The 27,985-nt window shown below is 37.5% G+C and overlaps 3 protein-coding genes across 4 annotated transcripts; 1 reads left to right on the top strand and 2 right to left on the bottom strand.

Moving 5' to 3' along the window:
- Positions 1 to 252: 252 nt before the first annotated feature.
- LOC141898302 (uncharacterized) lies at positions 253 to 12,948 on the bottom strand. Its single transcript, XM_074784145.1, has 22 exons — positions 12,870 to 12,948; positions 12,098 to 12,261; positions 11,908 to 12,025; positions 11,455 to 11,533; positions 11,245 to 11,334; positions 11,048 to 11,168; positions 10,888 to 10,962; positions 10,526 to 10,670; positions 10,368 to 10,440; positions 9,813 to 9,942; positions 9,426 to 9,611; positions 8,805 to 8,904; positions 8,484 to 8,590; positions 8,166 to 8,303; positions 7,434 to 7,523; positions 7,081 to 7,210; positions 5,976 to 6,994; positions 4,981 to 5,359; positions 4,454 to 4,668; positions 4,279 to 4,371; positions 2,430 to 2,504; positions 253 to 2,238 (listed from the first exon to the last, which is right to left on the bottom strand). Exons 2-22 carry the CDS (start codon positions 12,257 to 12,259, stop codon positions 2,131 to 2,133), a joined length of 3,633 nt encoding a protein of 1,210 aa, XP_074640246.1. The 5' UTR covers positions 12,260 to 12,261; positions 12,870 to 12,948; the 3' UTR covers positions 253 to 2,130.
- A 264-nt stretch (positions 12,949 to 13,212) lies between these two features.
- LOC141898304 (uncharacterized) lies at positions 13,213 to 17,725 on the top strand. Its single transcript, XM_074784146.1, has 9 exons — positions 13,213 to 13,219; positions 13,327 to 13,534; positions 13,877 to 14,020; positions 14,705 to 14,782; positions 15,028 to 15,587; positions 15,681 to 15,862; positions 16,115 to 16,260; positions 16,383 to 16,508; positions 16,813 to 17,725. Exons 2-9 carry the CDS (start codon positions 13,337 to 13,339, stop codon positions 17,107 to 17,109), a joined length of 1,731 nt encoding a protein of 576 aa, XP_074640247.1. The 5' UTR covers positions 13,213 to 13,219; positions 13,327 to 13,336; the 3' UTR covers positions 17,110 to 17,725.
- Positions 17,726 to 18,186: 461 nt separating this feature from the next.
- LOC141899238 (uncharacterized) lies at positions 18,187 to 22,882 on the bottom strand. Of its 2 annotated transcripts, none has more exons than XM_074785419.1 (12): positions 22,786 to 22,882; positions 22,397 to 22,493; positions 22,178 to 22,321; positions 21,934 to 22,041; positions 21,519 to 21,745; positions 21,335 to 21,404; positions 21,218 to 21,242; positions 19,317 to 21,139; positions 19,136 to 19,221; positions 19,010 to 19,083; positions 18,814 to 18,922; positions 18,187 to 18,741 (listed from the first exon to the last, which is right to left on the bottom strand). In XM_074785419.1, exons 1-12 carry the CDS (start codon positions 22,800 to 22,802, stop codon positions 18,564 to 18,566), a joined length of 2,958 nt encoding a protein of 985 aa, XP_074641520.1. In that variant the 5' UTR covers positions 22,803 to 22,882; the 3' UTR covers positions 18,187 to 18,563. The 2 variants fall into 2 exon arrangements, with proteins under 2 accessions (XP_074641520.1, XP_074641521.1); XM_074785420.1 differs by having other exon boundaries at positions 19,010 to 19,067; positions 19,144 to 19,221.
- Positions 22,883 to 27,985: the final 5,103 nt, after the last annotated feature.

Below are 27,985 nucleotides of genomic sequence, written 5' to 3'. Positions count from 1 at the left end.
CAGAAAGTGAGAATACACGCAGTGCATGTGACAGGTGTACATACTGTCTGTTCATGTAATCAACTTATAACGGTGCAAAAATACCGCGGATATATATATATATATATATATATATATATATATATATATATATATATATATATATATATATATATATATATATATATATATATATATATATATATATATATATATATATATATGAACATGGTTCTTAACTCAAAATTAAACAAACTGTAAATTATGTTGGGGTTAAAAACAAAAATATTGAAGATACCGGTAATTAAGCGTATACAATGAATGGACGACCCCTTTGACAACTCTGAAATTGAAAATTGTTTGGTTGACATTTTTGAAGCTGTTATATTACTCTGCTAATGGCAACATGATATTTTCACCTAAGACTGAATAAACTGGCTGAGTCTTACATCAACTACTATTATAACATCTTATAGACCGAAGTAAACGAATTCAACTATCATCGAAATAGTGTCACAGATATTTATCATCAACAAGAATCTGGGAACTATAATATAATCGCTATACAAAAAATATTAATTCCGGTATGATATGCAAGAATTTGCATGACCCTATGTTCGACACTTGGCAGGTACATACAGCGTTCACTGACAAACTGATTGTATAATGATAAAAAACCCTACAATACCATATATCATGATGTTTAGAATGTCGGCATCCTGGTTTTGGTCGGAGTTTCACGGACTTGCTGATATGTTTTTTATGGATGGAATTGAAGTGCGTACAAATACAATAAACGGTTATTCTTGTTTTGAATATCTTCATGAAAAGTACATGTCAAATATTCGCCTCGAAAATATATTCAAGATAAATTTGCAGCAGTGAACGATGATTTTACTGAGAAATGAGTTTAAGCTCTATTGAGAGATAAACTCGAGGTTGAGCGATAATTTCAAAATCAGGTTTCCTTACTCCATGCATAGTTATAGATTTAGTCGCCCGCAACTTTTGAAACTTGCCGTATTTTACAGAGATTATGCACGGATTGGAATCTTATGAAAGACTTTTCATACGCCGAGTCCACAATTCACAGATCAATCACAGTTATTATCTACTGTATTGTTTCACCATTGCACATACGCTGATCTCCACTCTCTAACTAGAGTCTCAAACTTCACCATGAATTGTGGAACTGGGTACAAATCATCACATTTCGTGAAGAATAATTTCACGAAAGAAATCAGTTGAAGCAGTTGAATAAATGATCAAGTTGAATAAGCCATATTGATTATATCAAAATTACTAAACAGACCTTCTCTCCTGTGGCTACACACATTTTGCACAACTAACTAACTATATTGTAAATGGGCATAGTTCAATAATACACGTAATTCAATAATAAGTACTGGGAAAAACTATATCATCTAACAAAGAATGAATAGAACAAATCAACAATGCTTCTCATACGAGAGACAGACAGTAGACAATATTGGAACGTTAACAATATAAAACAGAATCCTCCCAATAAATGGACGACGTAAATGCCCATTAAGTAATCAATATTCAACTTGAAAAAGCATGAGATCAGCTGTGTAACCACTACAGACTACGGTAGTTTTATTGGTCTACCGGTTAGCACGCTTGACTTCCGTGAACGAGACCAGAGTTGAACCCTTCGGCAAATGTCTCTTAATCGGTACGTGGCGATTGTATGGAGGATGTCGTCTGTTTAGGAAGCGTTTTTCTTATTGCCATCATCACGATTTATCGAAAAATTAAGTAGAAAATCATCAACAGCAGTAAACGTATATCTCCGGTAATCGTAGCTACAATTCGACACGATTGAATCTATTTTAGCCCGAGATAGTTGAATAAGTATATTTTAAAAAAATTCGGTTCAGTGGAAGACTTAAACTAAAAGGGTAGCTACCCTATTGCTGCCCTATTAGCACACTAACTTACTCTGCACAATGCTTCATACATACAAAAGAAAATCCAAAAAAGACAGCAGTATACGTTTATATACTTAAATTTCTGGACGTGTCGGTATTGGTAGGACTTTGTGCACAGACTTTATAAAAGATTGCCGCATTTCACAAGCGATGGATGGCAGTATTTTTGACCGATGGCAGTCGTCATCGTCGTTGGATGTTATACGACCACGTCGCGTTCAATGATCATAGTCACACTTTTACAACTTCCTTTCAACACGTTCACAGCTTTGTGGTGATCGACGTTCATAAAATCAACTCCGTTCACCTGCAGTCGAGAGAAAATCAATCGTCGAAACTCAAATCAAAAACCATCGTTTTTCCGATTACGGCTGATTATTTGAGAAAGATGCTCAAAATAGAAGTGGTTTTTAAACTTCTCTGCAGAAATAGCCGAATCTTTTTCAAAGTATAGTTCACGATTTTACAACATAAATATTGGATTACGAATTAACGTACCTGAATTAGTTTGTCTCCGGGCCGTAACTTTGCCGCTGCCGGTCCATTCGGCTGAACTTTGGTGATGAATATACCCTGAAAAACAGATGGAAAAACACAATCATCGATTAGCCAAACTTTCAAGACTGATATTTGATTTGTTTTTTTTTCTATCACTCTGATAGGTCGTCAATGCCCTGTACTAATTATTCACAACACCAGTTGGTATTTATTGATATAGCATCGTTGCAGGTGATGTCACAGCTGATTTCAAGTATCTATCTTCAACAAATTGATATACAGTGTATATGTTGAAAATTGACCTGTTGAAAGTACCGTTTGTTGTATTTCAGAGTACAGTGTTCTCCGCAACAGGTTTTAGAGGCGGAGAGCCACCACTTTTATATCTACATCCATCCCTCTGAAAATCAGTCACTCCGTATAAGCTAAGTACTTCAGCAACCACGATTTCATAATGCAGCCCTTAAAAATTGCAGCATACAGAGAACACTGCACTAAAGTAACGCTATTCTAACAATATTATTCCCCGTGACATTTTTACTGGTTTCTCTTTATTCAAACGTTTTTCGCGTTAATAAGGTTCAGGGCACATTAAAGGCTGTACCACAGGTATTTTGATAGCAAAGTCTAGAATACCATTTTAAGCTACGATAATCAAATCATGAATATCGGGTAGTTTTCTAAGGGTGCCATTTACATGTAATTGTGATAAAATTTCTTCAAAGAGGAATCACAATCAGCGTACAAGATTTGATTTGAATAATAAACGATCATCTCGTGTTCAGTAGGAAATTACATCTACCAAATGAATAAAATCATACGCTATCAATTGTGAATAGTTGACACGTGCACAGATGTTCTCATCAGAATGCATTAGGTCGAATTCACTCACTTGTCATTTCTGAGCTATACGTATCTAATAGAGCGGAATTTCACATAGAAATATGAAACAAACTAACGGCAAATATATCAAGTAATTCATTGTATCATTTATCATGTATTATTTCATAAGTTCTTTAAGATATTCTAGGCCCTGTATTAAAGATAATATTGTCTTCAATAATACTGCGCACTCTCGCTATCGATTAATTCATGATCGTCAATAAATTGCAGAAACGTTTTAATACAAGGCACTTGAAATGAATGGTAAGTAACACCTGGTTCCATTCTGTAGTTATTGACAAGTGTAATAATTATTCGCAACATAAATTACTAGTTAATAGAAAAATCAAAACAATTTTATGGAATGGACTAATGTATATGAGTTAAAAATATTTCAATGGAATGCACCCTCACTGGAAGGAACGATAGTAGAGAATGCATAAGTCGGATCATTTGAGACCGTCATTTTTGGTCTGACTTACGCGTATTTGATAAGAATGAGAAATTCGTATGAATGCATTCTTAAACGTGATTAATACCATATGATTTTCATTTTTGTAGTCCAACAAATAGAACACTTTCTCTAAGTATTATGAATTTACACAAACGATGAGTGCGAGCGTTGCGTGTGAATCTGCCGGGCCAAATAGCAAGTCAACTTCAGTGTAAATGGACAATGCCATGTCAAACCCACATGGTCTACAGCCAACTTGTCTACATTGAAAGTTCAAAGAAGATGATCGACATCTGTAATTTCGTTCTCCGTTCTAAGCATATTGTATGAATTTGAGATGTCTATCTGCGCACAACTACATACATTGTAGGCCTATGTACCATTGACTTGGTTTTAGAGTCAATGGTACTACCTAGCTAATCGCTTGGCAGTCACTTGAAAATCAGTATAAAGTAACTTGTCTGTTCTATGTTTTAGGCCTACATGACAAACAACAAAACATTTCAAACTTACGTCATCTGTTGGTCGGAATGGATTTCTGGAAGAGCCGACCCCACCAGCGATACTAAACCCTAAACCGGGGTTCTTAACTATATTAACAGCCATCTGAAATGAAAAAAGAGATCATTTATTTCATTATATCATTAGTGGATGAGCCAAAATAAATACAGATAAGGAAAAAACTTACTTTTTGCCAATTGCCGAAATCTTTATTTCGTTTGGACAAATTTTGAGCTCCATCACTTCTCGATTCTACAGCACGCGAGGGAGTTCCTTCTCGAGAATAATTAGCCGATGTCGGAGAGTCGCGATATGATGGTGTTGTGCCCCCTGGTGGCATTGGACGGTACTGTTGCGGCGGCGATGGTGGTGTGCGAGACGGCGGCGGAACCATTGGGGAACCTGCATTTTAAACAACAAAAACTAAAAGCCTGTTGGACTTCAATGAGTGAGGTTAGCCAAGTTAAAGGCCAGGGGCTGGCACTTTCAATGAAAATTTTTATTGGTTATAAATTGGTCTACATCAAATACATGTAAAATCATACTGTTGATTATGACACTACATTGAAACCTCTTTAGTCCCAACCAAATGACATTTAATCTAGCCGGGAAGGGACAACAGATGTTCGATGTCTAACATAACAGATCATACATTAGATTTCGCATCGTACTTCTCTACGCTCATAGAAATCAAATACAATGCAATCAATTTACCTCCCATGCGTAATTCCTGCATTCTCTCCGCTAACCCGTTTCCGTGATAACCGCTGTCAGAACTCGATACCTGAGACGTCGGTAAATCGTTGTTATTTTTGTACGCCGATATTTCCTCGTAGTGAGTCGGTGATTTGATCGCGTCGTTCACCCCGGCGACGTTCAGATTGTTCGTGTTTTGTTTCCGTTGCGGTATCTCGACCGGTAAACGATGTTCGGGAATCATCGCCATCGACGGACTATCTTGTCGACTCATATAACGCGACAGTTCGCGATCGGGAGATTCTGACGGCTGACGGTGGTTGACGGAATTCGGTGTTCCGCCCGTTCGAAACACTTCGTCTTCGCTCGGCGTCGGTGATGAAACATTGCTCAGATCCTGAAAAAATAAACCAATACAAATCCAAATCTTAGAATAAACGAGCAGCCTGCCAGCTGAGCTCCACTATAGTCAGCTAACTTCATTATCCTTCATTTATCTGATGGATTATCTCTAACGATACCCTTTGAAGATGAAATCCAAGCACAGCTATGTAAATAAGTAGCAACTGAACTATAGAATATCCATACCAAATTTAGTAATGATCTGATAAGAATTAGTGGCGATTCATAAAGACACGGATGCCACCCAGTAGAGCAACTGCTGGGTTGATACAAACAAGGGGCCAATATTGTTGTAGTCCTAAGCCCATAGAACATTTGAGAAAATTCAGTAGAGATCCAAATAATAAAACTGTGAGACAAGAGGCGTGATCCATAGAATAATAGGCCCCACCCATAGGGCAGCCCCTGGTTCCACAATTGTGAGATGAAATTAGAACCATGAAACTCGGTCCAGATATTTCATAGCTATAACATCTATTTTTGCTTTAACATAGTGAACTGTAGCAACGGATTGGAAATATCAGTGTTGTTCACTAATCAGATCAATAGCCGAGAAAAAACCCTTTAAAGTATAAGAATAATACCTTAGATTTTAAAGTACCGTAACTTACCATCAATCGCTGGTGCTGTAACGGACTAGGTTTTCCAGTTGCGTTGTGACCCGGATAATTTCTGGTAACGCCGAAATCGCTGTTTCTCCTCAACTGCGCGGCATGATCCGTTGCGCCGGTATCCGCGATATTCGTTAACGATTTCGAATTCGGAGATCGCGGTGGTAACGGAGGCACGATCTGCGCGACGCCCGCTTGTACTCTATTCGCGTCGTATAACTGATCGCTGAGCAAATTATTAGCAAAAGAATTTTTCGACGACGCTTGTTCGCCGCTCTGCGCTCGTCTATTTTTGAGATTCTCGAACGAAGCGACGCGATCGTTATTGTTGACGTATTTCGCGCGCATGTGACCCGTGTCGCTCGAGTAACCGCTCGCGCGATTCGACGTCGATTTTGACGAATGCGGCGACCTCATTAGGCAGACGGATCCGTCCCAGTCGCTCGAGTATCCGGCCGGTTCGCAGTCGCTTCGACGTCTTTGCGGCCGGTGCATTTGTTTCTGTATGTGATACCCGGCTGAATCGCTACGATACCCGGCCGAATCGCTGCGATACCCGGTATCGCTGTCGTAGTCTCTGAATCGTCTGCTACGATTCGAACGATGGTGATTCATATGATGATGATGGTGGTGATGCGGACGCGCGACGTGATAGTTACGATGATGACTCATTTGCTGCGATCGCGAGGACGAAGGCTTCGAGGACGAAGCGTTCGAAGGAGGATAATTATACGGCGACGACATCTGAGGATATTTTGGTATATTCTGCAGAGCGTAGTCAGAATGCGAGTCTCTGATTAACTGTCCCGGTCGAGGCTGAAATACGTTTCGAGAATTTGGCTGGACTTGTCGGAAATCCGAAATGCTGTGATTATGATCCGTGTTTATAGGAGATAACGCAGTCACCGGCAAACTGCTATTCATCCCTTGCGACCTAACTTTGCGATCATCCCTCCCGGCTGATTTGAAACCGTTCTGCTCTTCTTTGGACTGAGTTTTAGACTTTTCTTTACTTTTCCCTAAAATTGTACAATGGCACCTGTTTTAGCTTACAATTGAGGGGCCAATTAAGCATGGGTGAAAGTGGCCAATCGGTACCGGGTACCTTTTGAATCTTTTTTCCTATTCTTGCCATCGAGTTGTTCTGTACTACCAGTTGCCTGGTCTAACTCTTCCATCGATTCTCGCAGCGTTCGTTGCTGTTGAATCCTTGCCTTATCTTTCACTTGTTTTTCCTACAAGAAATAAACGAAAATCAACTTTATTTCCATAATCAATTTCAAGTTAGGTGATTTTGTAAGCACAGAGTTTTTGTGTACGAAGAACATACGGATGCAAGATGCGTGTGTTATATATGCTGAGTGAATGAATGAAAATGAAATGAAAATTTAGGGTAGAAAAAAAATTGGAAAAAAAAAGTAAATGCATATCTCCCTCTTGAAGAAAATGTACATTTACCTTATCATGCTTAATAAGGAAATGCCTCTCCTGCAGCAGAGGGGAAGTGGGAGAACCACCGCCAAGTATTACATTCTCCCGATTATGACTCTAAAACAGAGCAATAAAGAAACTTTGTCACTTTTTCAAATACACAATCTACATCCGTTCCTTATATCGGGGCTGTATCGGGTATTAAACTGGTCAACAAATAAAACATTCTAATATTGGACTATATGGGATAACACATTTTAATAACATGCTAGACAGAAATGTACACGCGCTACAAGAACAGATTAAGCACAGCAACTGGTTTATTAATCTTATGCAGATCATATAAACACAGCTTGTCTTTATTGCAATAAAGTAAGCAAAAGTTGATCAAATGCTAGCTAAGATCGATAGGGTATTTCAAAGCAGGGTTGCGTAAAGATTTCGGTATCAATAGATGACACAAATGTTGCTAAAAAATCTGTTAAGACAAGCGTTAAGAGTTTTAGTGTCTTTTGTTAATTCTCTTGAATAGAGATCCATTGGGATTAAAACCATAGCAGCTACATCTAACTGCTCAAAGATATGGCATAGCCCAGATGACTTTTGTACCCATATAAATAGAATTTATGTTATACAATATAAGATTCTCTGTTTAGACTGTTTCACAGCAAACTACTTCATTACATGTTAGTATATATTATTACTCAACTATACACATAGCCTAATTAGATTAGAATATAACGGTTGGTTACTACTCACCTCTATAGCACCGTAAGTCGGGTTATCTGCTGATATCTGGCTGCTGTCTGATTTCGACTGGTTGTGAAGAGCGAGGTTACGATTGTGACGGGGATTAGCTTTAGGATATGGAGTGTTCGCTGCCAGTAAAATTTTACCCTGCAATTGTATTATAGAGAAGACAAATTTTAAATATGCAATTATAGAGGTAGTTGGCGAGTGGTGTAGCAGCAATTCTGCTCAATGAAGGGAATAAACCCTCAAAAGTTGCGACTGCAAACCAGTTAAGGGTTACCAGGCTTTTAAGGCCCTTTCCCTTGAAGTAATGCTATTAAATACCTCAGGTCTTTCATCTGTAGCAGCATCAAACTGAATTTGTTGTCTACGCGTTCGCTCTTCGTCCCACATTGATGCGTGAAAACTGGCCCCATCATCGTAGGGATAACCTGTAAATCATATTCAATTTCACATCTTACTGGTTAATGTTACCAGTTAAAGCCCCCCATTACGTATGTAATTCTTTAGATTTAAGTTGCATTGGTCATTATCATTGATAACTGTGATTTCCCAAATTCTATCCGCGATTCTTCACATAAAGCAATAGAGAAAAGGCTCGATTACATCAATCATGTTTCGTGTCTCTACACGAAGAATGCTTACTTTGATCTTGTGTCGGCTGTTGAGGAAACAAATAGCACGTTAATGTCCGTTGTCCGGTCAAAGGATCGACATCTGTTTGCAGAGGAATTAATGGCTGAGCCTGAAATATCAGTCAATTGTCAGAGAATTAAAGAAATACGCCTATTCAATCTCTGAACGATTTTGAAAACAAAGTCAAGGTTCCTACAATTCCTGGTATCCAGAATTCAAGGACTTTTCAAGGAATTTTCAAGGAGTAATTTTCAAAATTCAAGGAGGTTTTCGCGGTCATATATAAGGAAAAAAAGTCGAAAATTCAAAAACAAAATCCATGTTTTTCTCAAATTTTGATCAGTTGTTGTGTGTGCGGTTTTGGTTTTACATGATAAATGCTTTAAATCTCAAAGTGAAACAACTTTCACTCACAAGTCATACAATGAAGAATAATAGAATACAGTGTCTTCTGAAAAGGACCTGTTGAAAATTTTTAATAGGACTTTCCCAGAATTTAAGGAGTTTCAAGGAGTTTATGGATATTTCTCAAAATTAAAGGATTTTAAAGGACCTTGAAAAATATATTCAAAAATCAAGGAGTTTTCAAGGATTCAAGGAGTTGTAGGGACCCTGAAAGTTTTCACAAACCTGGTTTTCCGAGAGCCACAACGCCTGCAATTGTTTCAACCGAGTGAAACTGAACGGTAGAAATAGCAGTTGATTGTCGCTGAGATTGAGCACGCGTAGACGCGGAATACGACCGATTTCATCGGGAACGTACTGTAGTTTATTGCATCGTAGACTGAGAACGGTAAGACCCCCGCAGCTACCCAGCTGAAATATAACAATTACAACTACATTTTAGTACACAACTAGATTTCAACAATTACAGCAACATTTTACGCAGAATTTAGTTTCAAGCATTGTTTTTATTGAGTATAGAATTATTCAAAATTCAGTCAGAGCTTGATTTTAGGAGTTTATTCTTGAAATAGTTTAGTTAATACGTCACTTTCAAAGTTGCAATCTCATTACCTCTGGTGGTAAAATTTCGATGAAGTTTTCATCGGCGTAAAACGTGCGAAGATGACGCAACAGTCCGATACTCGGCGGAAGATCTTGTAATTCATTACAACCGATATTCAACTCTGACAGAGATACAAGCCTGAAAATAATAAATCAGCTTTAATCTATCTAATTGAAAAAAGACAATTAAAATAGGTCATTTTAACTCTACCAATTCTTGATTACTGACAGCGGCTGTTAGTAATCCAGAATTGGTAGCCGTGAGCCCATTCCATGATATTCAAGGCCTTGAATTGACCCATTCCCAGCATTTAAGGACTTTCAAGAACCGCTATGAACCCTGACAGCCAGAATAACTATTCTGCCAGAACAGCATTCTATGAAACAGTCGGGATATCTTTCAAGCGTATTCCAGAATTCTATATTGCAGACTACCAGATACACGTATATTCAATCAATAATCATTTGGTCATATTTTCAAACCAGAATTTAGAAATTTCTTTTTTTTCTGTTGAAAATGTCAGTAACACAAGGTGACAATGATATGAAAGGGCTACAACTTACCCTCCAATTGAAAAAGGTAATGCTACAAGTTGGTTATCATCCACTTTCAACGTAGTCAAATTGCTGAGACGACCTGTTGACGAAAGAATGACGTACATCTAGAAAAAATGATATCATCATAATTACTGAGAAAATAAAGAAGTAACACGAGGACTTACCAATAGTTTCTGGCATATGCTTTAGACAATTTGTAGATAAGTGCAGATCAGATAGGGAAACACATCCTTCAATCTCTGGTGGCAACGTGTCAATTCGATTCTTTGATGCGTCGATATACATCAATTGTTTGAGATTACCAATAGCCTTCAATGACATTATTTAAGTACAGTTTATATAACAACACTGATTAAGTATATCAAAATACATGCCAGACCTTACATAGATGATTCAGGGCACATGCCAAATAGCATGGCTTCACTACATGCTATCACAAGTCATACTATCAACCAAAAAATATCCATTTTTTGTCTAGAAATTGACTGGTCATTTCTATTTGTGCAATTAAGATGAATCAACTTACAGCAGGCAGAGCAGTTATCTGATTGCAGTCACACCACAATTCCAATAAACCGGGCAAACTTCCAATTACTTCAGGCTAGAAAACATAGCAATGTTCAACACTTTGATAAAGCATATAGATATTGATGATTGATTTGTTGCTAATTTTCAGTTTTTTGTACCAATTCTGTCAAGTCATTTTGGCCGATGTCCAGACGTTCAAGTTCTATCAATCTGCACATAGATTTAGGCAACGTTTTCAGATGATTTTCTCGAACTTCTAAAATCTTCAATTTCGAAAGTCTGAAATAGTAGAAGGAAATCTTCGATGAAATTTGGCCTTCGAAATGAAATCTTATCTAATGGCTAAATTTGCTACCTTCCGAAATTTCCAGGTAGATAGTCGAGGAATGTATCATTGAGGAATAGTTGTGTAAGATTCAACAGCTGAGTAAAGCCATCAGGTAACCTACAATAAATCAATCGATATTCAAATCTTCATCTACCAATACTAATAAGTTTACAATCAGTATCGACAAACTAGAACGTTCGCATTTTCATATGAAAAGAAATGATTTATTAAAATTACCTTCCTAATGGGTTCACACTAGCTTCCACAATAGACAGACGTTTGCATCCCTTAATATTTTCGGGTAACTCTACTATCCCTGAATTGAAAAAAACATCAGACAAAATTTTCTTCTTTTACCATTTCAGTGCAGTGCATAAAATCAGTGATGGACTTCGCTATTACGCCACATTGCGGTGTATTGATGTAATTAGTATTGAATTTCATTGAAAGATGGCTCACACAGCTGTTGAACATCGTAAAAAATTTGGAAACAATCGATAAACCACACTGCTGATATAGATGCACTTAAGCAGTATACCTATTATACAACGCACTAGAGTGGAATATTCTAAGAATTTTCAAATCATGACTTAATCATTCGGCACGGATAGGGTCACACAAAACATTGTATTGAGAACTAATCATTAATTAAACAGGAAATTAGGAGGAATTCTTCTCAAATGAATTTACCATTTTTACTGATGTCCAATTCTTCAAGGTTTATTAAGCTGGCTATAGCGGGTGGTATAGTCTGTAGATCATTGTCGCTAACGCTGAATTTTCTGATACCGTGACAGTGAAAAAGTTCCTGAAATGAACAAGAATGATTAAAAACAGTTCATCTCAGAGAACGTGCTGTGAATTAGTGCGTGATACATACACGAGGTAAATCTCTTATTTCGTTAGCGTCAACGTAAAGTTCTTCGAGCGTTCGTTCCCACGAGAACACTTCACTCGGGACGGTCGCTAAGCTACAGTGACGGAAATCTAACACGTGCAGTTCTTGAACCGGCTGCCGGAAGCAGGCGCAGAATTTAGACATCACTGCAAAAATACGAGATCCTTTAAAGCATTAATATTCCAAATCTGATATAACGCCTAGCATTAAGTTTCAAAATCAGTAGGTGTTTTAAGCTGCTATAATTATCATATTCACCAGCAACGCAGCATAAGTAATAAAGAGTTTTAATTAGAAACCCTGACACTGAAAAGTGATACTAATCATCAAAAGTAGGCTGTGTGCTCCGTCAATACATGATAAATTATGAAATTGCAGTTTCTTTTAAAAATTTAATCCTCTATTCAATCAATCAGAGTCTGTCAGAGATTATCTTTGTGGTATGAAAGGAGGAAACCTTTAATTCAAAACCAAAATTTTAAAGGTTTTAATAACAATAATGATATGACTATGGTGTTTTTTTTCTAAATATCAATAATAAGAAATTCCTTATTTCATTCACGCCCTGTTTGTGGTGATTAGTGAATTAGTAATAAGGCGATACACATTGACAAGCAATTCTTACACAGACTATCCTCTTCAGATTCGCTAATTTAAAACATGCAGTTTTAGTATGTAGCTATATATGTACCCACAGTTTTCTTATACTCGGGCAAATTTGGACTCTGAGTTTAAAATCAAACAACAAATTAACCTTATTATTCGATCACGCAGCGGTGAAAACATCATTTGAAGTGGATTTTATTCATATTACAAAGCGACGGAACCCGGAAGAGCTCAAGTGTAGATGGCAGCACTAAGTAGCTACCTATGCAATTCAACTTTATTTTCATAAATTTCTGATTTTTGTCCTGTGTCCAGGATTGATATAGGTTAAATTGATCCACGATTACCCAATTTCGAATGAGTCTTTTCCTCTTTTCACCAGCGGTACTGTATCTTATCTTTAGGCTTATTGCATTTAACTATTTGTCTCAATAAAATTATATTGTATTATATTTGGGTGTTGCACCCTGGTTCATTACGTTTAGACTCAACCGAACGGTAGTTGTGACGTAGATAGCGCTTAATCTCTCTTAATCGCGTTAATTTACGGCGATTTAGAGCGCTTCGAACGCATCTAATATAGCGAGGTGGGTTTGATATTTTAGCGGTAGTTTAATGGCGTCGTTGGTGAACTACGGTAACGATGAAAGCGACGAGAATACGGTGGAAGAATCCGTCGAAAATACGCCGACAAAATCGACGACTCTGACCGAAATTGACAAAATGGCGGGTGTCGATCAGAAACCGAAACAACATCGACAAGCAGATTACAGCGAAACGTCAAATGGCACAGTTGTTGATGCCCTTCCCGAGGTAAGCATTCATCATACTTTCGCTTTATTGCACGTAAATGTTTAATTGATTAAAGTTCTATAATTAAAAACTTAATTCTATTGCCTAAGAATTAACTGGAACAATAATGAATAATCTATTTTAAGTCTTTTTCAATAATATGAAACAAATGCCGAATAATTTTGAATAATATCGTAGGTATCAGATCCGATGGTTTCGTGAGGCTCAGCTACAAAGGAAACGATAAAGGAATGATGATAAACGTATATTTACTGAAAAATGAAAAAAAAAAAAACAACTCAATAAAAATTCTGGAAAAACTACAATTACCATTTGAATGATAATGAAAGTTTGTTATTTTAGGCTTCGGTACCGGTTGATTCTTCGTCGAGAACAACCGAAGAATTACAAGCTGAATGGAATTCATTCGCTGAATTAATCGGAATGGCTGAACCAGTACCAGCCCCGGCTGTGGTTGATGTTAAATCAGCTGAACCAGTGAATCAGGTAAACAAGGAAATGTATAGTCGGGTATAGCCATAACAAACAAAAATCAAAAATAGGTTTCCCTAGACTGGCCTTGATTTAAAATTTAGATTCTACAGAAAAAATGCTTGGAGAGCATCGAAATTTACTTTATTTTCTTCCATTTCTTGCTCCGTGTCTGAGAGAGAATTGCAGCGAAAATACCTTCCTTACGTATTATTCCCGTGGTCCCGATTCATTCAGACAACAGCAAAAAAAAACAGAAAAATTGCCATTTCTTTCGAGTTCACTCTTATATAAAATGAGACTAGTTCATGCTCCGATAATAACACGTGTTATTTATATAAATATGCCACTAGCATCAATGCGAATGCACCCCATGGTACTCTGATGAGAAACAAGCCGCATTTGACCTCTTGAAAGCGATAGGTAGGTCACAGTCGATCGGGCATAACAACTTTCGAACGGTTTGTATGTGGAAAACAAAAACGTACGTGACTACTTTTAAATAGAAAAAAAGCACAAGTGTTAATTTAAAAATAGTTGGAAAGAACGGTGTGATTGAATAAATGTTTAATAGCGTAACTCGGGGTTTTCTTGGTTAGGTTATTTCTTTATTGATTTGCTAATATTTTATCACGAATGTCCGCGATTAAAAGCTTATAATGTTACAGTAGTTAACCTAAGGTATCTTTATTTTCACAGGTTGAATCGGCAAATGCAGCGGAAAGCGACGGTCCAGCGAAAAATTCAGAGATTGAAGTAACACCTAACAAAAAAGAGGTTTGTCACGGTTTTTAAATGATTCCTCAGTACATCATATTCTATTACAAGATTGATAAGCTAAATCGTGTGAATTTGAGTCCCTACCGCTCCATGATTCCTAGTTAGAAACTCCCCCAGAAAATGCTTTAGAGGTGCTTGAAACTCCTTGAAATTGAGCAAAATGCCAGAAATCCCTTCGAAACTCCTTCATTTTTGAGAAAAAGTCAATTTTTGAAATCTGTCAGAATTAATATCAATTGCAGATGGAAATCAAGCCGGACGAATCAACTGCAGAACGTAAGGAGGACGATTCTTCTCCGAAGATTCCAGCCAAAGCGAAAAAGAAGTCAACAGCAGGGAGTTCGAGTAGTGGCAGCGATGACAGTTCATCGGATAGTAGCGGTAGCAGTAGCAGCAGTGATTCGAGCGATAGCGAATCGGAAGACGAGAAAAAACCAAAATCGAAAAAGTCAAAGTCGAAAAGTCCAGTTAAGTCACCGACGACTGAGGAGGTTGCGGCCGAGGTCGAAGAGCCGAGTAAATCGGTGAGTCGGAAAGAGAAATCGCGACCTAGTCATAGTCGAGTTCGTGACGAACGTCGTAAACGCAGTCGTAGTCGCGGTAAACGTAAGAGATCGCGTAGTCGCGACCGTCACCGGCGGCGACGCAGCAGTCGCGATCGGAAGAGTCGTCGTCGTCGCGGAGGCAGTCGAGATCGCAAACGACGAAGCAGTCGCGACCGACGTCGACGTCGTAGAAGTCACAGTCGTAATCGTCGTAGTCGTAGTAGAGACCGTAGGAGACGTGGTAGTCCAAAACGAAGGTACGTATACGCGTGGCAATCGGTTTATAAAATCAGTTGATTCTACTTGACCTGTTACCGGTACGGTACTTTCATGTTTTCGTGTACTTTAAGCAGACACAGAAGTAGAAGCGCTTCGCCGCGTCATCGGCGTGTATCGGAGAGATCGCCGAGTCCGACCAACAAGAAAATGACGTTCAAAGATCAACTGAGAGCCAACTTTCTGAAGGCGCAGAAAGACATCGAGAAAGGCATCCTACCTAAGCTTGACGAGGTTGAGAAAAAGGAAGTTCCTGGTGCGTAAGAATTGAAATCTTAAGTCTTGAGTCTAGTAGTGTTTGGTGTCCTCGGTATTAAAGCCTATTGCACATGACGCACGTAGACAGAGAAACATGTTTGATCTCAGAAATGTTGTCTCTCATAACGCTAGAGACGTTTTTTTCGCTTTTGTTTCCGTGTTCCCTTTGTTTGGTTTTAGTTTTTAGAAAAATGAATTTCCGGATATATCTTAACAGATTTTCTGACGTAGTGATTCTATATAATTTCAGTGATCCCCGGTGAAAAGCCTAGTAATCTACCTTTATACGAGAACCCACTGCTGGCTGCGACCGGCGGTAAACCGCTTACAACAGATAACGCGCAGGCTACTCCGCAGTTAGCTTTCTTACACACTATGGCAGCTATGCACCAGAAGGTAATATAGGCCTTTCAGGTGTTTTTGTAACCTGAATTGGAACTTGGTTATTTAGCACATTTCTGAATTGTTGATCGTTTCAAGACATCAATTATTATTCATTGTTTCGGAATTGGTTTCAGGCACAAGAATTAACGGGTGTATCGGTGCCGAAGTATTATAATCCAGCCGCTGTGAATCCATTGAAATACGCCGAACAGATTCAGAAACGAAAGTTGCTTTGGTCAAAAGCTAAAGAAAAGAAGGAGGTAATAAAATTGCATGGTTGCCACTTACTTGGAAATCAGGGAATTTTGTAAAATAGCTGAAAGTCAGGGAAATTTGTTGAGATGGCTAGATGGCGCAAAAAATCAAACGGTTTCCATCTATTATGTATTTGACTGTGTTAATATTATTACCCGAGTCCGTCCGGGAAAACAATGTTCATGTCAGGGAAAAAGCAAGTCAAAAGTGGTACCCTGAATTGGTATTACCGATATTATGAATTATTTGATTAAAATGTTTATGGTATCTATTTGTAACCGAAATTTACTTCGTTTTCTATTGTTATAGGAGAATAAGGACCAATGGTCGGGCACGGTATTCTCACAGGACCAGGACGGTAAAGTTTCCGCAAAGTTCCGTAAACTGATGGGTATAAAAGGTGAAACGAGCGGCGGCGCTTCTGTAGAACACGCGAGTACCGACTCGTCGAAAATGAGCGAAGAACAGAAAAAGAAACAGCAAGAACTGTTTCAGAGACTCGATCAGGATTACGAATTCGCGCGAATGACAACGCATACGCATCGCGGGATCGGACTCGGATTTACGTCTCAGCAGATACCACAACCCCCTCCTGGATATAAATGAACTGATCGTTCTCGGTATATCATCCGCGTACCCAGTGTCATATTCTGAATGGTGACCTTTCAGTCTCAGTTCCTTCCGAGCACGCTTAGTGTTTCGTAAAATTGGTCAAGTTTTATTGATCGTATAAGTTGGTGATTATTGTGTTATTACTGGAGCTAGCAGCATTATTCACACAATGATTCTTAATAAGTTCTACCTAAACCGTAATTTCAACTGTCTTTGTATTTAATGGAGTTCACATATAACTATGAGCGGGAATATTTGTTATTGGGGCCATTGCGATTGTATAGTTCGGCACTTATAAATGGATGGGTTTATAGAAAGTTGTTATTGTTCCTAAGAGAAAACTATGTGACTTGATAAGTAGGAGTTCTCTACATTAGACTCAATGTATGTTCTGTTTTATCTGAAGGCTAACATTTTGTGGCAAGAATTAACTTATTTTGTTTCTGTAAATATTTTCCAGACCGGTATTACCACTATTGTGTCAGTTGCAGATAAGCGTATATCTTGAATTTGTTGCTTGTATGTAATATGTATATGTAGTATTTGAAACTGAATAAAATTTGGTTTTACTTATGTAGTTATATATCAGTTAAGATAATAAAATCAAGCCTGTACATAAGCACTTGTTTTAGTTGGTTCGTACTGCAAAAGTATGAAAAAAGATTGATGAAAACGTTACCAAACATATTCTCTGGATCAGAATCTTACGAGGACACTCGAGAACGAATTCCTGATGCATGAACGCTGCAGAAGTTGGAAATCTTTTTTCGTGATCACGATCCAAGTGTACAACAGACCGGGTTCAGATTCGGGCGTGTGCTGGAGCCATTTTAATTACTACCATATATGGTATGATCAAAAGAAATGCCCAGAATTCAGGAAAATGAGACCAATTTTCAACAGAGCATACGCTTTGTAAATCCTGCATACATCCCTGCAGAAATGTGTGAATTACAGGTCTAAAATACCGAGCGGCCTGGATTGAATATAATCTTCAATGTGACGTAATACAGAATGAAGAGGATTTCCCAACTACAGCAAAGCAGAATCCATTTAATATACTTTATTACAGATATATTTTCTTACAGATTTTCTTTCACTAAATCATAGCACACTGAATCGGGGTCTGAACATTTTATACATGTATATGGAAGACAATAGATGCCGAACCAGTCGGCAGAGTAAAAACATCCAGGACGGATTATTTATAGCACCATCTAATCTAAAACGTTTACCACTTGATTTATTCAGATTAACGATATAAATTTTGAATCTTGAAATAACTGTTAATGGCATGGAAAAATGGACAATTTTACCATTGCACTAACAAGTCATGAAAATTATTGTACAGTTTTAAGTGTCTTGTTCTCCGTTAAACCATGGACCTCTAATTTTAGAGTCCATAGTAAGACACTATCAGAGGATGATTCGTAATTTTGACCCAGAATCTAGATCGTAGTGATGTTTAAATCCTTTTGTAGGAGTTTCTGAACTTTCGGTTCTAAGATGAATGAATTTGGATCTTTAGGATCAGGAATGTCTGCATGTTGCTTCGGAGTTAAATTCGGCGTGAAATATGTTTCACTCGTAGCTCCCTGATGTCCATAGACAAAGCATGAGTGACTTCTGAAATGAAATTGATAACAATTCAATGGAAATTCAAAAATCTCATTCATCGACAGCCTATATGGATCTTACTTAAGAGTGACACTAGAAGTCTCCGGAGATTTGGAAAAATCGTTGTGCAAATTGTTAGCGATCTCCACAAAATCATTCTCCACAGAAGATACTGGACACAACATATTACCTACAGAATACGAAGACGGGAAAAGACTTTGATATGAAATTATGTGAAATGCCATGAGTGAAACCTGAAATTTTCATCCGTACTTACCCTGAAGGCTGCGTTCAAATGAATCATAGTTGAGATAACTATAGGTGTTAGGAACATGCTGAAAATAAGAGGTACTCGTGTAAAGGTAAATGCATCCATTGGAAACACTGCTAATGAAGCTTTCACGAATATACCTTAGTTTCTTCTGCTGTCTGCAAGCATTCTTTGATCTGCATCTCCAAGTCGGCTAGTTGAGTAACTGATGTTTTCCACTATCAAGAAAATAATTCATCCCAGCTTTTCGACTTTTTTCAATGCTCAAAATAAGCCATAATTGCAATTCAAATATAGGTGAATTCATGCTTACCAATTCCTTAATCAGACTTTGATTTTCAGCTGCAGACGGCGTCATCAATAACAAGAGTACAATATCAGAATGACCTTGAACATATAATCGTACTTCCTGCAGACTGTTGTCTTCATCTGTACTGGCTTGTGATGGGGTCTTTTTTGTTTTGAAAATTTTCTTGCTTTTTGATTTGCTTTGACGAGCTACATCGGACTTGCTATGATTGATATCCGATTTGCTATGATTAATATCAGATCTGCTATGATTAATATCTGACAGGCTTTGATCAATATCTGACTCGCTAATTTCGGAATTACTATGTTTAACATCATCACAATCTGCTGCTAATGATGTCTGCACATCATTTTTAAGATTGTCCTTATTCGTGAGTGTATTAGTTTCCGCACTAATAGAACTAGATAACAAACTTTGTTTATCTTCACTCAGTAAATTCAGTTCTGTAGAGCTTTTTTCGTGTGATGAAATAGCCACCAGTTGTTCACAATTGTTGTCTCCATTGTTTCCGCAGTCGCAATAAAAAACCGACTGTCCGACATGATTTTCAGATTCTTCTTCAATTTCATCCTGCAGTTCTTGGTATTCAGTACTCGAATTCGATAAGTGTCGTTTATTGAAACTTAACGATCGATCAACGTTTATGTGAAGTTTACCACCGCTAGTATTCAGACTATCTATCACAGTATCGTTCATTTTCCTACTGTTACTCTCACTATTGTCTACTTCACTTACCGGCTCGCCTTCAAAATTACCGATATCTTGGCAACCTTTGAATACCGGGAAGTGTTCATTTGATTTAAACTGCTGCTCTCCACACGTATTCTCATTACTGAAGTGGTTGCAACAACGCGAATGAACAATTGATAAATCATTGAATGTTCTACCAATTTCTTCATAACTACCCGTTGAACTCTTAGTCAACGCACGCTTTCTCTCTTTTGATTCATGTGTTTTCGCTTCTTCTGATGCGGCACCACTATTCAAACCTGATTGTTCATTCACAAACCACGCATCAATGTTATCATTGGTGGGGAAGCTATCACTAGGGGTCATCGCCTCATTATTTGTTTCAAAATTGGACGTAATTTCATCACATGGAGAAACGTATGATGAAATATTGGATAATGAACTAATATCTTTTGTCTCATCATCTACGTTATCCTTTTCAATACTTAAATGAGAAGTATCGCACACTGCCTTGGCTTCTTTAGAGAGTTCATTTGTTTTTTCATCAGAACAGGCAGGTGCATCTCCCTTATCCTTTATCAAACTACTCTGATAAGTAGTTAGCTGATCACCTATTTCAGTAGCGAGCTCATTTACTTGTAAATCATTCTCTGACTTATCATTCATGTTGTGATTATTCTGTGTTGTATTACAACCTTCTACTTTGAGTCCTTTTACAAAACTTGTACCACCCCGATTTTCTACAGGTGTTCCAGGGTCATCAGTAAATTTCATCAAATCTTTTTCAAACACATCCACCAACTCATCATCATCTTTCACCTTTTTGAGTTTTTCATTACCAGCTCGCGTGGGTTTAGTGAAAGTAATGACATCATCCATCTTTCTACGTCCAAGCGGAGCATCCCAATTCTCACTATGTTTTTCTTCTTTTGATTCTTTCTCATGCTCAGTCTTCAGCATCGAAATTGCCATATCTTCCTGTATACTGCTGGTTCGTGAAAGGACCGATGATAACCCGTAATCTTCAGCAACTCTTTGGGTTTGAGCATTTTGACTACCGACCGGACGCACATATTTTCTTTCTTCCGAATTCAAATATACGACTAAAATCCGTACACCGACCGGAAGCAGAAGGTCTGAGAAAAGATGAACAAACTGTTAAGCGATAAAAAAATAAGGAATAACAAATACAAAATTTCTAAACAGTTACTTACTGGTTTCTATTAGTTGACAAGGAAGCTGAAATATAAAGAAATTTTCCATCAAAATTCCACCATTTTGCATTTCATCTGAAAAATATGCTTTATCAAAAATTCTTATGAATAACTTACATGTAGCTGTTTTGGTTTGACTAGGCAGAGCTTCGCTGCTAAAGCAATTGGAAGCTGATTACAAAGAATACTAGGAAGAAATACAATTAGTTCCATTAGTTATCATCAAAAAGGCATATGCCATTAGCCACATCTTCACAAAGAAAAATATCCCATGACAAAACGCATATGGGATTTCACTAACCTGTTTTTGAGTATGATGCAGCCTCCTAAAATACCAGGTTTATAACGACTAGCTTGTAATATGTGGGATGATTGGAGGAATAATTTTGCACCTCGTCGCGGCAACTGTACCGTGGGTATCATATGAAATGCGGAGAGCAACGGGTCATCATATTTACGTATGAATGGTAAATACGTGTTCCAAATGAACTCCATTTCCTGCAGAAATCTCTCTCGACTCTTACAAAGCTGAAAAAGAGAAATTCCGAGGAAAAATCAATAATACGGCGCCTAGTACATAGGTCCACATAGTAGGCATACAATTTCATCAAAATGAAAAAAATTTTAGATATCATTTTGGAGGCTAAGCACTATATAAGGTCTCAAAAGTTAGACACATAGGCCTATTGCTACATTTCATAGAAGTTTATCATTACCTTTTTAACAGTATCTATACTGGCTTGGTAAAATGCGAAAGTTTGGTAAAGATCATCAAGCTGCTTCACCAATGTATTGTCCATCTCCTTATGACTACCAGCAAGAGCCTAAAACAGTAATAGAATTCAAGGCAAAAATTATAAATACCGATCAATAGTAATAGATTTCATTTCTTGCATGACAGGCACAAAATCTACTCCATACTAATATAAACAGGTTTACTTGAAATTTAATCTATCTTACCATTGTATATTGGTCAATATGTTTTACAGCAAACTTGTCATTCTTCAATTTGTAAAGTTTTGGTTTGGTCTTGAACAACTCTTTGAATAGTGTAACCATACCCATTAACTGTCCACAGATGGCACACTGAGTGGTGGGATCAACCTAAAAATGGAAGACATTAGTGGATAGCGTTCCATACTTAATCAACACCGATAATTTTAACGCAGATTTACTAACTGTATGTGGAAAAAAGTAAATTATTGCATCTTTCAGATCATCTTCTTCTTTTTGCAATACTGTATGGTCATAGATGAAGAATATCCGACCCTCCGGGCTGAAATGAGAACATTTACTTAACAACAGTCATTAACCAAACCCGACCGAATCTCCTAGATAAATATGGTGGATGAGGAGAAAAAGAATACGTAACGCTAAGCGGGTTATCAATTACTTATCCAGTATCAGAGCCCATTATTCGAGTGCCTGTTTGTAGGACAAGTCAACTTGTCAAGTCCAAACTATAAGGCATAAATAGTTACTCCTAATTAGAGTACTGTTTAGTACTATGACACTGACTGACTGACAGCTTCGTTATCAAAAAAGAAACAAGTAATCATGGTAATTACCAAATGGTGTGCTCCATTATAATCCCCCTATAGTTTCGCCATTAGGAACAGGAATTATTTTGTGTCACTTGATTGAGTGACCAAAATGAACTACGTGAAGTGAGCGTGTTATTCCAGCCTCGTATTCAGATATAGCGTGTACACACTGAACAGCTGCATGTAGACACTGGTTGATGTGAAATGTACAACTCGGCATGACGGAGCGATGATGTATATATAGTACAGCATCAGATACTGTAAATGCATGGCTAATCCTTCCCAGAATATTTCTAAATATGATGAAGTAAAAATCCGCAAACCTATTCTATCTAATGAAAATATTAGCCTATGCCCTACTCTCAGATCTCCAAGGAAAATTTGGTAGTGTATTTCCAGTGGACTGAAACAGTCTTCGAATAAATTGGTCAATCAATGCAAATAACCATAGAATAGCGATATACGATAGATGGACATTTCCATTAATACTGAATATTTTGGAATTAGGCCTATTCATTGAAAAATGATTTCGACTTATTCAAAATTGAGCATTTTGATAAGGCAACTCTTTCTAAGAGGCTATTCTTTTTTAAGTTGGGCCTGCATTGTTAAGCATGGCCAGCGTGATGTTTTAGGCGAGAGAGGTTATTTTCAACAAAATTGGGACCTAAGCAAATACTGATCTTGAATTATCTAGACTCTCTACCTAAGATCCAGAATTCAAAAAGTTTGGTTTTTTTCCCACGATGAATTCAAAAAGTTATATTGATAACGGCTGCCTGTGGTAACTTCAAATGTCACCATACATTCCATGCACCTCAGTCGGTCTTGGGAGAGTAAAATAGACTTTCAACATTTTTTAGGAAATAGTTGTCGGACAATCAATTTCACGGATTGGTTAAATGATCCAAAGTAAAAAGACTTAATTATCGGAGCAAGGCTGTACATAATATCCTACTGTTTCCACAGGTTAAAGGTGTATTAGTTGAACTCGATCCCTAACTGACCAGCTTGAGTACGACCTTTAGATAAGACCCGATCAGCCATCAAAAGCAAAAGCAGTGAGTGGCCGAAGGCGTCGTCTCCTAGACCGAAATTTCCTTCAAATTTTCTGGCTTTATTTGATTTCTAATATTACGTAGTCAGCGGTTCAGTTCTACAGTTCTGGATCCAGTTCTACTGAGTTTTGAATCCAATTGTTCCACAGTTGTATAAGCTGCTTAAAGTCTGCAACTGGTGAACAAACAGAATCAAATTATCGGCGTAAAATCAAACAGACTTTTATTTACAGCAAATTTTCAAGACCCTCACCTTGGGGTGACATGAGACAGTTGTTTCTGAATAAAAAAAAATTAGAAAATCATTAGACACATTTTTTCATCATGCCTAGAACTGAAGAGGGACCAATTGTTGTTCAAATAATCATCATTTGGGTAGATTGTTGGTAGGTCCTCGAGCTGCATTTGAAAAAATCACAAATAAGCGTCTCAAGTCACCCCGATTTACGGTATGTTAAATTGGCCACAAAACTAAGTAGACTGGTGTGGCCCGGGCATCGGCGCTTTCCAACGTGAAGGCACCCCTTAATAGAAAATCAACCATCGTTCCATTTGCAGGATTCGAATCTAATGGCATTTCGGTGGCAATAATTTCATTCTTTGACTTCTCGGCGGGAATGTCAAGTTACTTGTCATTGGTCAGTATTGTGTAATATGACGTCACACCGGTGTCGGTATAAAAGGCCCGGTCACGGGGTCACTCTTTCCAGTTCGGCCATTTTCCGGTATGCTAAACTGCGTCCATTTTATTTTTTCTGTCGATGAAATGTTTCTTGATTGATTTAATATCTTGGTATTAATTATTCTTTTATCAATATTGCAGCAGCAGCAGCAGCAATCAGAGAACCTACAACAAGAAGAACAGTCTACAACAGAACCTTCTACAACAGAACATTCTACAACAGAAACTTCTACAACAAAACCTTCGACAACCGTGAGAAGCTTCTACAAAAGAACATTCTACAACAGAAACTTCTACAACAAAACCTTCGACAACCGTGAGAACCTTCTACGGAACCTACAACAACGTCGACAACTAACTACAAAAACTACAACAATCATGTCATGTAACTTTTTATTCGACGTGCTGAAATCCGTACAGGTCGAGGTGCTGAAAAATGGCGGGGCACTCGACCTGTTCCTCAATTTAAGTAAGTTTTTACTCATTACCTTATCTTAATTAGTATGCCTCAAATATCTCAATTACTTATCTTGGTTATCTCAAATCCACAACATATCTAGCACAAATCTCTGAAATTTAATTTAAATAGTTCTCGAATCCGAAATCTTAAACTAGAATATCTAAACTGCCAAACACTTATCCAATTCTATTCAGATAATTTTTTTATTCATTTGAATACCTCAGTCACTTTGAAAGTTTAATTATTTCAACTCTTAATCTCAAAAGTGATCACAGAAATATCGACGTTTCAATATCTCAAATATATATTTTTTTTCAATTTTACTGATCTTAAATATTTCATTCTAGGTAGAATCTCAATTATTCTATTGAAAAGTAAAAAAATTTAGAAACATTCAATAAGGAAAGACAATTATTTCTATATCTGCATTGAAACAGTAAATTAACTGCAGTAATAACGATAAAACTATCCTTGATGTCTCGACATAGAATTTCCTTTACGTCTCTCGACACAAATATTCACGGAACAAAATTGAATTTAATTTAATAGAATGTGACTCTGATGGATGGGATTTATTATAATGATGTAAAAACCTATTTCCGGGTCCAAAGTTGACGTGCCGTTTGTAAGGAGTTTCCATCATGCGCTCCAAGCATGTATCATTGATGCTGTTTAATTCCTTTCAGAAAACAGCAAATAAACAGTTTGAAACTGTTTAATCGGCCTCAGTCATCATTGACATCATTAGCTGGGACGCCACGGGTGGTGGGCAAGTCCTCCCTCCGTCCGGTCCAGACCGTATCAGGGCCTGGGCGCTGGCGCTGGGGCTGGCTCTGGTATATGCACCACCCACACGGCCTACATACAAATAACTATTAAAAAGGCCTCCTATGTGAAGTTTGAATTTGAAACTCATCATTGCGAGTCGGGCCGAAATGTTTGATTGTTGAATTTGAAACTCATATTGCAAGTTAGAAAAGGTTTCTATTTTGTTGAAAGAATTATTTTCAATTAGGCCTAAAAAGCTACGGTAGGTACGGGACCCAAATATTTATCCATTCATAAGCCTAGCAACCTCAGCCTAGTGTTTTTCCAGCCTATGAGCGTTTTTTCCTGCGGGGAAGTAGCTGTCATTATATTGACAGTGTCAGTGAATTATTCCGGTGATGGATTCAATATTCGAGGGGTAAGTAGTGATTTATTTGAAATATCTCATAAATATCGGTATATGTGAAATAGACCTAGATTCCAATTATTATTCATTATTCACTGTTTAATGATGTTTTGTTTTATGATTGAATGAAAATGTATTTGATATTTTATAGTAAATGGATTTGATTGATTTATATGAAGTCACCTGGTTGTGGGAGAAAGTTTGAATAATTGCGCAACTTACAGTAACAATGTACTAAATGTAAGTGTAATCGATCCCTCATTTATTCATTATTTAATGATTTATATTGGTTTTTTTTTGACGTAGATGAAAATGTGTTTATTATATTTAGAATGAATTTGTTGAATTGAAGCCGGCTATGAATTGGTTATGCAACGTCGCAGCACCGCTTCTGAGTTCAGCACCTGATACTAGGCTACCCAGTAGTGAGATTGGCCGCCTTCTTCCTTACTACAGATTAAGTACTATCAAACCACACCAACCCAGTTGCAGTGTATAATCATCCCAGTACCAGTGATACCAGCGTATCAAGCCAGCACCCAGTACCAGTGATACGAGTACATCATTTCAGTAACAGTGATACCAGTACATCATCCCAGTATCAGTGATACCAGTGCATCATCCCAGTACCAGTGATACCAGTACATCATCCCAGTACCATTGATACCAGTGCATCATTCCAGTACCAGTGATACCAGTACCAGTGTTACCAGTGCATCAAGCCAGTACCAGTGATACCAGTGAATCATTCCAGTACCAGTGATACCAGTGCATCATCCCAGTACCAGTGATACCAGCACATCAAGCCAGTACCAGTGATACCAGCGCATCCACGCCCAGTACTTATTATTGTTAACTGTAGCTGTCTGGTTATTCTACAAACTGCTGATTGTTGATTGTTCGGTTTCTATTGGTTTCGGTTTCTGTAAATACTTCAATAAAATGATAAAATGAAAAACATTTTAAATAAAATGATACATTGAGAAATCAGAATTGTCAGAATAATTTCATTGGTTGACATTCAATATTCAGTAAACGAATCTAAAGTATTGGCCCTTATTAGAATTAAGATAACTGACTGGCAGCCTTTGTTGTTTCTCGGTCAAAATAAGTACATTTTGCATATTTTTTCTCGTCTTGAATTTTGGTTAGTGTACAGTTCTTTTCTGATCTTGATGAAACTTGGTATGTAGATACTACGGGCCAAGGGCTAAAAAGTTACAGAGCCATTTTCCCAATTTGATCTTAGGGGGCACTGTACGGGTGACGCTTGTAAAATCTTTAAATCGCTACTTGTCCTACAATTATTGTCCGATGTTGACGAAACTTGGTATGTAGATACTATGAGCCAAGGGCTAAAAAGTAATAGAGCCGTTTTCTGGATTTGAACTCTTAAGAGTGCTGTGTAGGTGGTCCTTGTAAAGTCTTATCATAAAACAGCGGAGCTGTATCAACCGATAGGCTGCTTGAATTGATGTAAATATCATCAACTACTTTCATAAACCTTAATAGGTTTCTTGATGCGTCCCTCCATCTTGAATTGTTAATTTGTATCACCATTGTACAATTCTTATACGTGTAAATCAAAATGGTAAATGAATTATCATGTTGTGATATTATTTTACTTGAATTGAACAGCATCTCATCAAGTTGAATTAGTATTTTTCAGTATCGATACTCCCATAAGGAGAACTGAAACTTATGAAAATATAAGCAATTTTTCGATTCGAGTTGGTCTCGGTATATTTATTATTGCTCTCAACTGCAAAGTTGTAACTAATGACTGTCCAGTATTTGAAGATTTGGTGAGGTTTCAATGAGGCATAAACTTATTTTGTACTTTTTTCATA

The sequence above is a fragment of the Tubulanus polymorphus genome, chromosome 2 (assembly GCF_964204645.1).
Source record: "Tubulanus polymorphus chromosome 2, tnTubPoly1.2, whole genome shotgun sequence".
Taxonomy (NCBI): domain Eukaryota; kingdom Metazoa; phylum Nemertea; class Palaeonemertea; order Tubulaniformes; family Tubulanidae; genus Tubulanus; species Tubulanus polymorphus.
This window is presented reverse-complemented; position numbering and strand designations above follow the sequence as displayed.